The 17,259-nt window shown below is 37.5% G+C and overlaps 1 protein-coding gene across 1 annotated transcript in view; it reads left to right on the forward strand.

The window, feature by feature from the left end:
- The window catches only part of kcnh5a (potassium voltage-gated channel, subfamily H (eag-related), member 5a), a gene marked incomplete at both ends in the record, with an annotated part of 75,238 nt that extends 62,150 nt beyond the window's left edge, over window positions 1-13,088 (forward strand). The window contains one exon of the mRNA XM_079475511.1: window positions 11,931-13,088. Coding sequence (XP_079331637.1) covers window positions 11,931-13,088 — 1,158 coding nt within the window. The remainder of the gene's footprint in view (window positions 1-11,930) is intronic.
- Between the last annotated feature and the right edge of the window lie 4,171 nt (window positions 13,089-17,259).

A 17,259-nucleotide genomic window follows, 5' to 3' on the forward strand; every position in this document is an offset into this window, starting at 1 on the left:
AACTATTGCCTTTTGTTGGTGTGGATTATAGTTTGGGTATGTGTCTAAAAACATCCCATGTATCTCCACTTTATCAGGATCTGGGGAACAAGTTAAGATATTTTTCCTCATAGCGTTAACCGTTTTTTAGGGCATATACAAGCTAACTTTGCCAGTGTGTGTAAGATTTAGGAGTGTCCATTGAAAGAAATACAATATAACATACATAACTATGTCTTCAAGGCTGTATAAAGACCTTACATAATGAAGCGTTAGGATTTTTATTGCCTTAGAATGAGGCAATATTTCTATCTATTTCTATCCACATACACTTCCCTTGCATGGAATTTACCGTGTTGTTTCTACAGTAGCCCTAAATGGACAAACTGCACATCAGAGCGCATTTTGGAAATACATTATCTCCTTCGGCAAAGAAGCGAACATGAAGACTTGTTTGTCCTCTGTCAGCTCCAGTAGTGCTTCGAAAGGGAAGGGTGGAGTGAGCCGTTGGTTCCCCTGCGCAACCTCACCACAAGACTAAAATCTCCACATTGCTCCTTTAAAAGTGTTTGTTTTTATTCATCTCAAGTTGTCTTGATACGTAACTACACCATTTGCATCAGAAACAAAATAAAGAGCATACGTGGAAATTCATGGAGATGCATTTTGCATTTGGGTGGAATTTCTCTCAAATGTGTTTATTTCTACACTGTACCTATGCCTCCGATAAAGCTTTAAACAAATGTCTCTTTGTATAACTGCTCTTAGATGTTAGTATCTTGTGACTTATAGCATTTGGTCATTCCATTTGCGCTCTTCCGGAAATCATCCTTTTAGACTTTGATGTTTGTGTTGGCAGTCTTGTCTGTAGGTAGAGACATAAATTGATTAACTCCAGCTTTTTGGCTCATGGAGCAAAGGCCAAGATAGGTATTGATCACCAAACCGAGACTCTAATTTTATGGCTTTCAAAATGGCATCCGCTCTGTGTAGCCAATGAATTCTTGACAGGCAGCATTATAGGCGAGTGAGTGAATGACTGAATGCAAAGAAATGTCAGTTATCTCAAAAAAGGATCATCATGATTTTTACTTTGTAGTAGTGCGCAATAATCTGCTGATTGGCTGGCTATGACTGGAAAGTGCTGAGTGGGGCGTTCCCGGGGCCGGTGATGCCTCAGCATTTGGATGGGGAGTGGAGACCATCTCCTGGCAGCGCCTCCTGCTGTACTTAAAGCAGCAAAGTAAAGAAGTGTTGGATAGGTGGGGGTGAAGGCAGAATAAATGTCTACCAGATCCTATTAATCTTAGATTTTGCTGTGTTGGTAGACTAAGTGCACTTTTGTTTCAATTCCCCCACATAACTTTTGCCCTTTACCTCCATTCTGCAGTGCGGAAAATCATTTGAATATTTCCAAAAGCATTGTCACATTTTTCTCAGTTTTTCTATTGCTGTGATTATCACCAAGTAGATAATCTAAATGTCAACAGCCATAAAAGTAATTAAAATGAAGAACGCTTGTGGGTCTATTTTTTTCACTGTTAATTTGCTGTGATGAATTTGTGTGGTGAAATTTCAATTATTAAAGCAGTTTTGCTTTTGTTTGGCTTAGAGCTGTTGTAACCAGCCATGCATTTGGAAATTTACCAACTGTAAAGATGTCGACTTCTCTAACACGCATGGCTTTCAAGTAAACCTAAACCTGAAGAAAGGGTTCCGACTTGAACAATGTGCAACGGTTAACCACACAGCACACAGCAAGTACAATTTCAGAAAACTCTGTGTTAAAAAATGTCCAGATGACCTTCAAGAGTTAGCTATCCCACAAGGCCATGGGACCTACTGTTAGGTTCAGAGAAGAGTAGTTGCTAATCGATTGAGCTAAAGGGCAAAATAAGTCTGAAAAAGTCCTCCAGTGAATCTAGTTTTTTTAATAATACGTCTCGTAGATTTTTCATTAAAGTGTATTATCCGGGGTATTCTGTTCTTAGAGAAAGAGTACCTTATACTGGAAGCACAATAAATAGTTTGTTTGTATTAAAAAGAAAGTAAAACAATACTAGTGTGATGCTTAACATTTTACATTGAGGAATTTACAGTCAATAGAGAGTAAACTACCCGAAATAACAAAAAGGTCACAGCACAACTGTTGACACTTCCTTTGAATGCATAAAATAATCCCACAGAGTGCTTGAAATGCATAAAAACATTCCTATTAGCTTTCTGAATTGTACTGTGACCGTTTAAAAAGGTTACGAGTTGTATTACTCAGGTGCAGAGACATAATATGACATGATAATCAACTCCCAGCGATTTATTCCGTGCCTGGTTTGAAATTATTTAAATATCTCACATTATCCTTGCTGAGCTGTAGTAGCAGTAAGTCTCTCTAGTATTTTGTACAGCTGCTGTTGGTTTTGTTTTCCTAAAAACCCTTAACAAAAAAAAGGATAAATCAAGAATCGATCCGTGTATTTCAGTGGATATCTAATAACCAGAAACAGCAGATAAAAGTAGAATAGAAAGGTTTGATCGGGATTTGAGAGATAAATACATATATATTACTGTTGTTCAACTAATCTCACAGGAATTCATAACTAGTTTATGAGGTGGCTAATTCGAAGGTTTCTTAAGAAAAACGCAATACTGAACCCCCTGCCCCAACCCTTTCTCTAAACCTAAAGTCACTGGTGCAAAGGCAAATTGTATAAAAATGTAGATCTAAGCTTTTGCAAAATCATCACGTCTTTTAATAATCCACCTGAAAGATTTATATGCCAAAAACTGAAAATACTGTACATTAGGTGATACTGTGCTGAAATGCAGTAATAAGCTTTCAACACTTCATGTTGAAGTAAAAACAAATAGGATAAACCCTAGATAATATAAGACATTGCAGGAAAAGCAAGCGAGACCACAGTTTGTCATTAAATAAAATCTTTCTTGGAACTGAACCAGCAATCCATTCTTAAATTTTATTTTCAACCCAGTGTTGGGTAAAAATGGACAAATAGTGGAGTTAAATTAACACAATAAATGTTTATTTTGATAATTAGGATAAAACTACCGAGCATAGGATAATGTATAACCCAACCCAACATTTATTTTTCATTGAACTAAAGTAGAACCTGTCAGGACAAATTCCTTACAGGAATGAATAAAAACAAGATTTTTGGGGGAAACTTAAGTTATGTTTATATTGTTTTTAAAATGTTCTCATAAACATTTTGGATACTTTATCTTCTATGACCAATTGAAATAAAATAAATAACCCAAAGCTAACCACAAGGACCTGTAGAGAACTTCCCAGTGTTTTTATTAATGGATATCAAAGCATTTTCTGAGGAAGAAGCATTCATTACAAATGGCTACCTGAGATTGATTTTTATTCCCATAATGCACCTCTTCCTCGGGGATATGGCGGGTGGTGTAACTGTCGCCTATTCTACTGTCTGTCACTCAGTCACTGTCAGGACATGTTTTGTGTCATGTGGTTCTTGTCATGAGTGATGAAATTGTCATTTCATTCTCTTATATCAAAATCAGCGTCCATCGAGATTAAGATTGTGAGAACACTTCTTATGATGAAAGGGTTAGATTTTTCCACAGCTAAAGTACAGTATGTTTTAGGTCAGATTTACAGATATATCTGTTCTCTGGCAAATGACCTAGAAGACTTAGAATTTGTGTGTTGGCATAAATGTGAAAATCTATATATAAATGTGAAAATCTTAACTATATTTTTATATTTATGATGCTTTGTTGTCATGTTTGTCCTCTTTTGCTTAAACTGCCTTTATTATACTGTAGTTAAAAAATGCACTATAAAGAGTGCCACAAAGGCTTGGAATGAGTTAATGATGACAGGATTGTTATTTCTAGGTATAATTTTCAATAAGGTATCAAAGAATATCTTTGAGATAATTTTTATCTTAAAATGTTAAAGGCAGTTTTCTTTTAACTTGAAAACAAAAGTGCACTTTCTCTCTGTCTTTATGAGACTGTGTCGGATCGTGGCTCTGTTGTCTTTTTGACAAAAGCGTTTCTTACAGTATTCTTCTGTGTATACAGTGTCCTCATTGTAGATATACTGAATAAATCAAAATCAGTAACATTTATGTGCTGAACAGAGCAATTTATGCACAATAGTCCTGCTAAATAACTGCATTGTGTAACTATTGTACATCATGTATACATATTTTTAATGCACTTCTTCATCCGAGGTGCCAAATGCTACAATTGTCACTACAGTGTATATCCTAGTAACATGTTCAGTTTGTTTTAATGTCCATGCAATGCAAAAAGGCAAAGTAAAAATAAAACGTACTCTCCCGTACATCCAGTATGTTCACATGGTATTGAACAGTGTCAAATTATGTCATTCTGAAGATATCTTGTATATGCTGTCTTGAGAGAATTTACACGTATTGTGCAAAATAATCTGGTTTTGCACATGTTTATGTAGTCAGAATCAGCAGTTCAAGCTATTATATAAAGATGAACATAACAAAACCTAGGTTCATGTAATTCAACTCTCACCTACAGTTTATTGTTACAGTATATAGACGCAGGGGCGGACTGGCCATCTGTGATCTGGAGAATCACAGAATGGCCAGTACTCCAGGACGGCCGGTGGGCCCGCCTGCCACGCACGCAGTCATCACCTGTTTTTTTCCACCCACTAATCTGTTTCACACTCCAGTACTGTAGGTGGCAGCAATGCACCTTTAAGTTGGATGCCAGCTGCACTGGCCGCGGCCGCATTGCTTGGCCGCCTATACAGTCTATGTTGGCCGCCAAGTAAGGAGAAGAAGAAGAAGAGGAGGAAGCGGGAGGAAGAAACTAACAGCAAAGACGTTAGAGGCTAGAAACAAATAAACATTATGCATAACGCGGCCGCGGGTAAAAAACGTAAAGAAAAGGGTGGGGGTGAGAAAGCGAGAGAGAAAAAATTGCGAAATTTAGATGCTGAAGCCACTAAATGTCGCAAACTAACAGAAATATTTAGCAGCACAGCCAGCAGCAGCACCTCGCAGTTTAAAATTATCAGCAGTGAAGAAGTGAGCCAGACAGCTAAACAGCAACATGCCACCAGTGATGAGGGAGATACAGGGCAAGTAACTATGGAACATGAGAGGAGAAAGAGAGTTACTTGCTAGGGATGATGTTAGGTTATATTCAGGTTGCTACATTTTTAATGATTACAGTAGTTCAAACAGCTAAACTTCAAAATTTTAGCTCTAAAATGCCACATGCAGTAGCTAATATTACGAAATATGTTTTGCTTTTACTTTTGAAAATGTTGGTAACGTTACAGTTAATGCTTACAAACTTTGAAGATTTTCAATACAGAAGTTACATTTGTAATGGTGTATTTTCATTTAGATGTCGTTTTATTTGTGCAGTAAGATTAATTACTGCATAAATTAAGATTATGAATAAATTAATTTTAAAACAGCATGGAATAGATTGTATAATATGCTGTTATAACAGAATATTATATGACGTTTTATTTAACAAAGTTTGGGAGGAGCAGGTTCAGATAATTAACCCAATTAGCACAAGTGGAGATCAATCAGTAATCAACTCAATGACCAGGTGTAGATACACAGCAGACCTACCTCTGTTTATTGACAGTTTATCAGCATCCCTCGTCCACCCCATCTCCTCACTTCTAGTTCCATCTACTACTCTTACCACTACCGGGGAGTACTCTGGGTTCAGGCCTATGTGTTTAGTGTTTCAGATACCTGTTTTGTATTGGTTCAGCAAGAGGGACTGCAATGTGTTGAGACCTCCATTTCTATGTGAGAATTCAAGTTAATCTAGAATAATATGCTTTAAACACAACATCCAGTCAACGTTAGTGCTATTGCTATAATTTGGATGGTATAGTATCATGAGCCACAATTAAAGTCTTGTGACACTCATGCCAGGCGTTGTTGTTGTTGTTGTCGAGTTTCCGCGCCGTTTGCTTTGGGCCAGGCCTAGTCAAAGTCCAGGGCCGTTTTTTTGTCCCAGTCCGTTCCTGTATAGACGTTCTCGTTTGTAAGAAAACTGCAAAACAGAAGCATCTTCACTAGTGAACTGAGACTTTTGTCCCCTATAGTATGTGTTTGAGTTGTGTTAAGTGGGCATATACAGTAGTGTTATTTCAGGAAATCTGTAAGTAATACAGAGCAGAGCTATTCCTACTGTGGCATTTGTGTTGAATCACAGGGTAGACGGATTCTGCTGTTCAGACATGCAGTAACAATACTTTCTCATACTACAGCTCATTAAATAAAACGAGTGACCCTGCATGCCTGTGCAATTATTCCAATCATACCATCCGTCTCCGTTAAAGAGAAAAAAGTCACTTCACACAGGTGAGAAATGTTAGAATAATAAACCTGGCTCAGTGGCTCGACAGGGCGCAAAATGAAATATTGGATTCTTCATTACAATTCCCAGCGGATGCTTAGAGATCATTATAAATCCTTAATCAGTTTTCCTGTGCAGAACAGATTCACACTGTTGACACATCTATTTTCTTTCTGTCCCTGCTTTTACTACTGGACAGCTTGAGCTTTGTGATAATTGTCATTATCAAATAAGAGCCTGCACGAAGGAATTGAACAGCGTGTTGTAAGGCCCAAAGAGTTCAATCTTAATAAAATAGGCACTTCACACTATTTGCATGTAATGGGTCTTTTATTTTTTAATCCTAGAGCATTTTTTTAACCTCAACTCTGTATATTAATTTATCATTTGCACTACATTTTTGTGTCTGTCAATGCAATGCAATTATACTGTATATTTACGTTAAACGTTGACTACAGTATATACCTGTAATAAGCAGCAATTCTGTCATTATTTACTCATCCTCTTGTCATTTCAAACCTTTAAACCTTTATGACTTTCTTTCTTCTGCAGAACACAAAAGAAGATATTTTAAAGAAAGTTGGTATGCGAACAGCACTGGACCCCATTCACTTCTACTGTATGGACACGAAACCAATGCAAGTGAATGGGGTCCATTTAACAACGTTTTTCAGAATATCTTCCTTCGTGTTCTGCAGAAGAAAGAAAGTCATACAGGTTTGTAATGACAGGAGGGTGAGTAAATGATGACAGAATTTTTATTACAGGGTGAACTTTAAATGATCTTTTAAATGAACACAAGTTCAGAATACAAATCAAAAGTTAAAAGAGCTATGTGTGTGATTACATTTTCCAATATTTTCACAATTAATATCAATCACAGCATACACCTCCCTTCATTTTCTGTTCTCTGTTTGCACACTTGTGCTTATTTTTCTTTATTTGCCACAGACTATCTCTAGCCCACTCATTCTCTTTCTCGTTCCCTCCATCACACCCATCTCGCTTTCATACTAAGCTGCATTTAAATAATATGAAGCGGCAGAAGGGGGTTGGATTCATTATTTGCCCGAGTCCTCCTGGAGATGAGAAGTGACATGCGACGCAGCACTTCAGGGTGCAGAAAGGAGGCACGCGGATAAATAAAGGGCACGTGACACAGCCTGTTCTATTTATAACCCAACAGACCAATGTTTGCCCTGAGGAGAATCATTTTATTGAAGTCAGCACGGTCACTGTTATGTTATCTCAAACAACAGTGATAGTGATAAGGAAGGATGCAGCAATTTTCTGCAAGTGTATGATATTTTCTAAAAACACCGTTGGACTGGGAAGAAGACTAGGCAATCTATCTCCCGGTGTGTATGTGTTTACTCTGGATGTTGTTTCATGTTTTACACAACGAGCTTAAAGGGATAGTTCACCCCAAAATGAAAGTTATGTCATCATTTACTCACCCTCTTTTCAATACAAACGTGTATGATTTGTTTCTTCTGCAGAACCCATAAAAACATATTTTAAAGAATAACCAAACAACTGTACCCATTGACTTGCATTGGTTTTGTGTCCATGCAACAGAAGTGAATGGGTCTCTCGCCATTGCTCGGTTACCGATATTCTTTTTCTTGTTCTGCAGAAGAAAGATAGTCATTCCAAATACATGAGTAAATGGTGAGTAAATGATGACAGAATTTTCCTTTTGTGCGTGACATTTCCCTTTAAAGGGGTAGTGTACCCAGAACGGCACATACCTCATGTTGTTCCAAGTTAATATGACTTACTTTCTTCTCCAATCATTTTCATTGCTTGGAAAAAGATCAGCATCACCATTCTTAAATAAATACTTCTATCCGTCACATGTATTTGGAATGACTTAAGGTTGAGTAAATGACAACTACATTTATATTTTTGGGTGTTCTGTGACTTTAAGAAAATGTGGAACAGAAGCGCAATGCCTCATTCCAGACTGGTCTTTAAAAGTGTGATAAAATCCTATTAAAAGTAAAAGCCGTGTGGCCACATGTCTTCAACAGTATGTCAGGTGAGGTCATACAGACCTCCCTAGGGTACTCAGCAAGAGGCTTGGGTGCTTAATTAACACTCTTTAATTAACATGTATGTGATCAAAGCCACTGCCACGCCAAAAGAGACCCATCAAAGATGGAAAGAAACATTGAGGGCAGTATTATTTCTGCACCAGCAACTGCGTTGTTGCTGAAGGATCTGAAACGTTGTGTTCGCCTCCAGTTATTGTTAGTTTAAATGCTCAAACGTTTCACACCGTCGTCAGCCTTAATGTTGACCACCTGGCACAGTTTCAATGCTGTTAACCTCATTTTTGTTCCCTGCTGTCCTCTTCAATACACTCATGCCTCTTAAACCCGTTAAAAAACTGGCACGCTGCCCTAAACATGAGTGAATGTTTCATTCAACACTGTTGAAAGAGCAAAGTTGAGGTAGATGACACAGAGCTAGCAACTGAAAACCATGCAGACAAAATATAAGTTTAAAAATTTACAGTATATATATATATATATATATATATTTATAAATAACTATAAAATGTAATTTCTGGGTTTAATTATGATTGTATGTACAGTAAGCAAAGAAATCTTTTTATGCAGACTTTTGCTTTGGATGAAAAGGTTATGACTGGATGTAAATGTAGGTCTACCTGTGTGTGTTTAGAGTTTTCATGTGATGTTTTATAGTTATCATTTAGATTTTATTTTTATTTATCTACACAATCTGTCCTCCAACGGATACATCACTGTGTCGAAGGACAACAGCTATTGTGTTACTTTTAACTCAATTTATGCAGCATTTTCAACATTTCAACATTTTATAACACAAGGGCAACACAAATTGACAAAACAATGCAAAAACAGCAATGTGTTAAAGTTTCATAACACAAGAATGTTATTCTTTGTAAGGCATTTGTGTGTTTTATTTTGAAGTTGTTTTTGTAGTGGCATTTTTTACCCTATTGTTTTGTAGCTGTCGTTATTTTATTACTACTACAGTATAGAAGACGTTTTTCAAAAATATTACTATTGCATGATGAATATTTTTATAGCCGATATATTTAAGATTGGTTCGTTTGATTTAGTGTTGGGTAGTTTGTTTTATACTCTCTCAAAAAGGATTATTAAAAGAACATAATGACAGTCCACTGACGGCAAGTTTAATGGAGTGTCTATTAGCTAAAAAATATGAACAAAAATACAAAGGGAGCAAAATACCTGACCTGAAATCAAAAACATGAACTAAACAAAACATAAGCTTACAGAAAGCAGTTACATGAACAACAACAAAGCTAAACGAAGGGCAATGGTAACACGAGGGATACTTATACAAACAAGACTAAATGCAAACAAGGAACACCTGTGAACAATTAGCACAACATCCATCTGTTGTGACCATACCATTAACACAATTAATGTTGTTTTCACACAATACTCAGTCGACACACACATTTCTAAAATGCTTAAATCTTCTTTTCACACGAGCTTACCCCATACCAGCTTACCAACTTGCAGTAAAAGACGAGCAATTGTTAAACAGAAAAGAAGACGACAAGACTTTTTTACAGCACAATATAAAAAATATTTGTTTACAGCTGACAACTCTTGAAAAAGAGTTAGAGTTAGCATATGTTGACAAATGTATTTAACAAAATGTGGTTTTGGCAAGAAAATGTGCTTTCTGGCTAAGTGTGTTATGTAGGTGTGTTATTGTGTTCTAAACAAGTTTAGAAAAAGTACTTTAAATATTGGTAAATGCTTGTTAACAATTGAGAAACCCTTTAAGTGAAAGTTCATGTTATTTTACACCTATCCTGTAAATGTGCAGTATATTGCTGTAATTTGCCATTTTCTACTGCAGGGTTCTTTAACGTTTTTCGCGGCAAGGAACCCTTAGATGATAGATGCATGGAGCAGGGACCCCCCTTTTACTAAAAGTGTAAACCGAGCTATTTAAATAGAAACAACCCTTATTGGCACAGCACTATTATGTTATGACATTACTTAAGTAGCCTACTATTATGTGTCATGGTTCTGCCCTCTTTTGTCTTGATTTCCAAGTGTCTGGTGGCAGAATCATGATAAAGCCACAAGTTTTGTGTGGAGAGAAACATATTATTGTCAGTCATGACATAATATGCGTTCTCTCCGGTCTCGTCTCTGGCCCCACCCCTCTCGTTTCCTCAATATCTTTCATTAGTGTTTCATTCCCCACACCTGCCATGTGTTAATTATCCTTTCTTAGATTCCCCTATTTAATGCCCTTGTGTATGCTGTCTTGTGTGTGTGTTTGTTTAGTAAATTATCATGTGGGTTGCGTGGCACCATGGGTTCTTGGATATAGTGAATGACCTTGTTTTATGTTGTGTTTCCTAGTAAGTCCTGTTTGAGTCATTTGGTGGGTTTTTGGTTTGTTTAAATACTGTTTCTAGGTTTTGTCCCATCGTGACAATTTTTTGTTTCTTCAGTTACGTTCCTGTTTTCCACCATCGTGGGTTTTTATTTTACAATAAAGTTTGAGTGTTCCGCTACTGCTGCCTGCGCTTGGGTTCTTCTCCCCCCCCCAACATTCATGGCAATTATGCATGTTATGTTGTTGCACAGACACACTTTCCTGCGTATAATTTATTATTAATGTAGCTTGTTTGGTTATTTTAAGGGATTTGACGCATCCTACATGCTGTGAGACGGACAATGTACTTGTCCTGCACCACGTTTTTATTAAGGCTTCAATGAGATGACTGACCCTGTTTAATGGTCTACTATTCTAGTTGAGATAGAGGTCGTCTCTGGATGCGAAAGAAAACATTGCAGATGATATGTTGTAAAAGCAGGCCGCTTTATTAAGTGTTTTTTTTCTTCCGCTTCTGTGTTGCAGAACACAAGGCTATTTTAAAATTCTGAGCTCCGTTGTCTTTCTCGTGGATCAGCATTGTCGTGGCTGTTAGACGAAGATTCACAAGTTTTCTCTGCAGAGACTCATATCAGACAGCAACATGCAACAGGTCCGTGTTATTTTTGGGGCAACATGTTTGATGTTCCCCATTAGTACACGGTGTGCGTTTCATTGATTTTTAACACGTACGATATTTTTGTCAGTTAACAATGCAGAAGCGGTGTGGTGTCTTTTTGTGGAGTCAAATTGGCGCTTTACAGCTTTTACAAATTTGAAAAAAGTTCAGAAATATGAAAGTGCACCTTATTTGCATGCAACTCCTATCAGCATGCATGTTAAAATCGCAATAAGCGGGAGCTGCAATCAGCAAAACATTGGTTGTAATATTAACCTTTTTAACAAAGTTGCCTGTGAGTGGACCCCTTTTCAGTTCCACTGAGGACCCCCAGCTGAAGACCCATATTCTATAGAATAAAAAAATGCTGCAAAATAAAACCGTGTACTTTTCTAAAACAAAATATTCACATTCGATCTTAGAATGCAGCCTTCCAGTGAGTCAGCCAATGAATTGAGACACAGCTTGTGTTAGAATAGTCTTTGTTTTCGTTCATTTGGCGCAGAGATGAAGTAAAACTACATTGATTTCTTATGTTTATTTTTCTCCACAGATAATTTTTCGCAAGATTGTTGATGTCAAGAAGGAGGAAGAGGAAAGGAGACACCAGAAGAATGAAGTCACGTTGTCTATCCCCGTGGACCATCCTGTCCGAAAACTATTCCAAAAGTTCAAACAGCAGAAGGAGATGCGTACGCAAGGTTCATCGCAACCCGACCTAGAGAGGAACCAGTTTCAGGTGGAGCATCATCTTCATCCGCTGTCCCATCCGCTCCATCAGCAGCAATATCAGCCCCAGTATCAGGGTCACCATCCTCTTCAACATCAACATGTGTCCCCCATGCAAAATGGTGCCCCTGGTTCAGGCAACGGGAACAGCGGTTCAAGTGTTGTGACCGTATCGCAGATAACCCCCATCCAAAACGCACTAGCTTATGTTCAGACGGAGGAACCGAACCGGAGCGATGGCCATGAAGCTATGGAGCTCAAGCCCAGCTTTAGTATAGAGGACCAAAGTTGCTTAAAGGTTACGAGTCCTGTGAGACCCAGAGGAGGACGAGGGTGGATGCGCTTCCATAACGCCACATCTGTAGCACCTCCTGTGCTTCCACTGGAACTGGAGAAGCAGCCTCAGAAAGAAGAGGAGTGGAGGGATACGTCTCAACCCCTGAATGTGAATTCTGAGGACTCAAAAAAACAGGAAGCTGAGAGAGGGTCGTCAGGTGAAGGGGATCCGGGTGGAAATGGAAATGGTGATGAGACAGATGAAAACAGTGCCCTACACAAGACTGATTCATGTGACAGTGGGATCACAAAGAGTGACTTGCGTATTGACAGGGTGGGTGATTCGCGGAGCCCCCATGAGAAGGGCCCGACGGAGCAGAGCCCGTACGATCAGCCCAGCCCAGAGTTGGGCGATGTGACCATTAGGAGTCTTCATTTGCAGCCTGTTCCTGAACAGGGTCTGCTTCAAAACAGCCTGCATGAGGCAAAGCTGGAACTAAAGGGGGACATACAGACTTTAAATGGCCGGCTAGCAGCGCTGGAAGTTCAGGTGGGGGAGATTTTAAGACTCCTCTCATCGGAGAAGAGAAAACCTTCCTCGCCCCCTCAGACCTCTACTTTGAAAACCAAACTTCAATGTCAGGACATCTTCGCTGTTTCTCAGCCTGTCTCTCCAGATACAGAAGAAGATGACGGACCTTTTTGAATTAAGAGAAATGTGTTTATTTACTAGAAATTGATATGCTGGTTTTATTTATTACTCACCTTACTTCTACTCAGGAGGAAAGGTGAAAACAGACGAATCCTGGAAGAATTCGTACTATTGTAAATGTATACTTGCATGTCCAGCTGGAATCTGGCCTGCCACTGAGATATTCTCTATGGATAGTAGTTGCTTGTACATGTACGGAATGGGTTGCATGCAGAGATAATTTAAGAGGCACTTTTATTCTGACCTTGCACATGTGATCTCCTAACCGAGTGATATTTCAGGGCATTTTCTCTTTGAGCAATGGCTTGATGCCCCAGACATGTGATCTTGGGTTGCTGTAGGTGAGAATCAGGCTGGGTTTAATACCCCCAACATTGGGGTTTAATACCACCAACATTTTTAAGCAGCACTCTTTATAGTGACCTGGTTATAAAGTTTACAAATACCCCAGATTGTTCTTCCCCTTTTCAATGTGCAATGTTTTCCATATTAAGCATAATGATTGGAAATGCAAGATTGTTTGTTGAGATGGTTTCTTTGGTGTAGTTAAAAAGGAATAGTTCACCCAAAAATTTATATTATCTTGTGATTTACTCACCCTCATGCCGTTTCAGATGTATATAACCTTTCTTCTCTGAACACAAATAAGTTAGCGACAAGCCGCCATATACAGGTAATTTTGCCTTAAACAGTAAAAAAAATATTTTGGAGGAAAAACCTTCATATATTAAGTTGCAAAGTTAATATATGCAAAACAGCTTTACAGTAAAGACATATTTCTATCAAGTTCACTACTGTCGAAAGGGATTGACAATTAGCATACAGTTTAGATTGGGGGTATGGTTCTCTTCTGGGCAAAAACTCCCTGCACATCCATGCAGTCAGCAGGGAGTGCAGGGATAACCCCTTTAGGGTAAACAGAACAACACGTCATTAGTTCTTAATGACATTTAAGTGTAACACATTATGTAAAGTAATTGATACTTGTAAGTGGAGCTGGGGATTGAGGAGGGTAATTTGCTCCAGAGCTACTGATAAGATGCTGTTAGCTGAATAAATTTAAGAACAAAAGCTGTTATCGCATCATATTTCTATGGGTAGATGAGGATCAGCGGATCGTAGCTTGACTCACGTAACCTGCCAGAACTAACACTAAACGCTTGATTAATATAGACAAGACAAAAAGGAAAAATAAATCATAAAATGAAAGTGATGAATTAGAAAATACACAGAAGAAATGGTATTGTTTCAATTTGTTTTAATACCAGGTTTGTGATGGTATTCCATTTAAAAATTATGTGTTTGTGTTGATCTGAAAAAAAAACATACATCTGGCATAAAGGTGAGTAAATAATGATAGAACTTCCATGTTTGGAACACTTACTTAAGGTGATAATCCAATAAGCGTGCTCTTTTTGGATATGAGAACTTCATTTCATTACTACACTACCTTTTAAACCCACTATTAATTTTGTCCCTTTTGTTATTTTGTAGAAAGTTATGATAAAAATAGATTTTCAGGAGTCTTCTTTACATGTTTTAGAAAGTTGTACTTGCATGGATGGATATGTGGTACAGTAAGCTCTGGCATGGTAGAACTTGTTTTCCCTTATTAATTATGCAAACACACACAGTCTCTGGGGTGGCGGGGGGGGGGGTTGCATTTTGGTGGAAAAGCTCACTGGTGGCATTATTAAAAGCATGAACATCTTCAGGCAATTTGAAACTGTACAAGCATGCACTGACATTTTTGCATGACATCAGCATTACGTGTTACATTAGTAGACATGAAAAGTAATGGATTTTGAGTATTGTTTCCCAACTCTGATATAGATGTGTACTTTGCATAATTCATCTAAAGGCAGATGCATACGTCAAAACATTACTATTTTAATCCAGATTTTATGCGTTATGCTCCACAAGTAAACAGCCCGCGGCTGTTACGTTCATAAGGTGTTAATTTTTGTTCATATGGACTTGCTGTTGGTAACTTTCGGTATATTATGTCATTACTGTATATCCACATATGGTGAGTCATCACGTATCAACATACTCATGGGTGCTTTAAAAAGCTTGAGGCAAAATGACTAATGCCCCTTCACCTTTCATTTCCTATTATGTCTATTGCACTGTTATTAGTACATGCTGGTGGTGTTCTAAACAAACAAGGGAAAATACACTATTAGGATAATGACAACAACAACAACGGGAGGAGTGTGGTTAGTTATGCTTTTCCACCATGCTATACATTAAGCAATCCACACACAAGCATAACAATTACACTGCTATTTTAAAGCAATACATCCATGTAAACTTTATACATCCATTTACTTGCAAATGTGCACAACTGCAAAGGTTCAGATAATATTAATTAACAGCTAATCTGTTGGTTTATTTATCACTGCGAGAGTTAAGGATGTTCATAAGGACCAAAGACATTATGTGTGTACTGTACTACTGTATTTGCATTTGTACATTCATGTTGCTGCTTAAAAGTATGGTGAGAAAAGCATTATTGGGTAATAGCAAATAGCATATTAATGTTATTAACGAGAGCATTCACCAAAATATTTTGTACTGACCTTATTTACAAACCTCATGATTTGACAGAGAAATTATATTGAAATATGACAGTAGAATTCACTTTGCATCTGAAGTCTTACAACTGTCACAACATATAAATATGATTAACAATAGCCTAATAATGGTGCAAAGTTTGAGAATCATAAAAATAAAACAGAATTATGAAAATGTTGTCCGTTTTTTCAAGCTTCTGTACACCCTCGTTCTGTTTAAGTTATTTTCTTGTCATTCAGCCCTGCAAAGAAAAGCACAGACAGTGAAAAATATATTCATTGTGTCTTCTGTTAACTTGAATAATTCGATGTAATAGATGCTCAAGTATTGTTGCATGGTGGAAGTGACTCATTGCTGAACCCGGATTCATGTCCTGAAGAGAAGGTGTGGTTGAGATGTTTTACCCCCTCCATACGTTCACTGAAGCCCAGTGAGCCATCGGATTGCATGCTGCATCCATCGCATTTATTGCCAATGCCAATGAGAATTATGTATGCCTGCCTAAGCAGTGTTTTTGCTGCATCTTTTCATGCACACATGCAATGGGCGGAAGCCTGGGCGCTACATCCAAAAAATCACATAACCAAAATTAAAATTCATGTTGTGAATGAAGACATGTCACGCCAATACAAATGGCCAATAACCATCATTTAAAAATGTGCAAAGAATTTCATGAGAACAAATACTAGTTTATCTGGAAGTTTCTTTCAAATTGTTCAGAAGCACTATAGGTTACAAATATGTGGCAGGTAAACTTATAATTATATTATACTGAATTTGCAAACAGGGTTGTTTTTTTTCAAACCTTTCACTTCTGCGTATTTAAAAGTCTGTTTAGCAGAATGACATGTAGCCATGCACGCATTGCAATAGTCTCATATCTGAAGTGCTGCCCAGGCTCCTCTTACCCTTTTGGAAGCAGTGACCACTGACTTTACTAAGCTCTTTTTTCCACTGTAAATGAGACTGCCTTTTTATCAGTGTAAAATATTGCTATGACAATATTTCTGAGGTAGATGGGGCAAAGCGTTTATTTTTACCACACTGGCATGAATATGAATAATTTGTTATATACAGTGTGTTACACTGATGTTTTAAAATTAAAACTTTAATTGTGCTAATTTTTCTCTTGTCATTCTTCTGTTCAAACAGAACAGAGTTCAAACAAAATTTGCCTTCATTCATGAATTACAACCATCTAAGTATGTAGTGTATTTTATCTTGTGTATTTTCAATAAATTCAATGACACTTAAAGGGTTCAAATAAATAGTGTACACTGAACCTGAATATGGGTTTATTGGATCATATTAAAAATATGATCTGATCAGATTGTATTTGTTGCATACAGTAGAAGCCTTAAAATCAAAACACCAAAAGCTTTAAAACGACTTTTACACCATGTTCCTTTTATGTTAGGTATTGTTTATTTAAAGGAACAGTTTACCTAAAATGTACATTTGCTGTTCATTTTTTCACCTTCAACGTTTCAAACTGGATTTTCTTTCTTCATTAGAGAAACAATTTAGCTGAAATGATGGTACTTGGTTTATAAAATGCGAGTGCACTGGTGCCATTGAACAGGCAACA

This window comes from Barbatula barbatula, assembly GCF_947034865.1.
Source record: "Barbatula barbatula genome assembly, chromosome: 15".
NCBI classification, from domain to species: domain Eukaryota; kingdom Metazoa; phylum Chordata; class Actinopteri; order Cypriniformes; family Nemacheilidae; genus Barbatula; species Barbatula barbatula.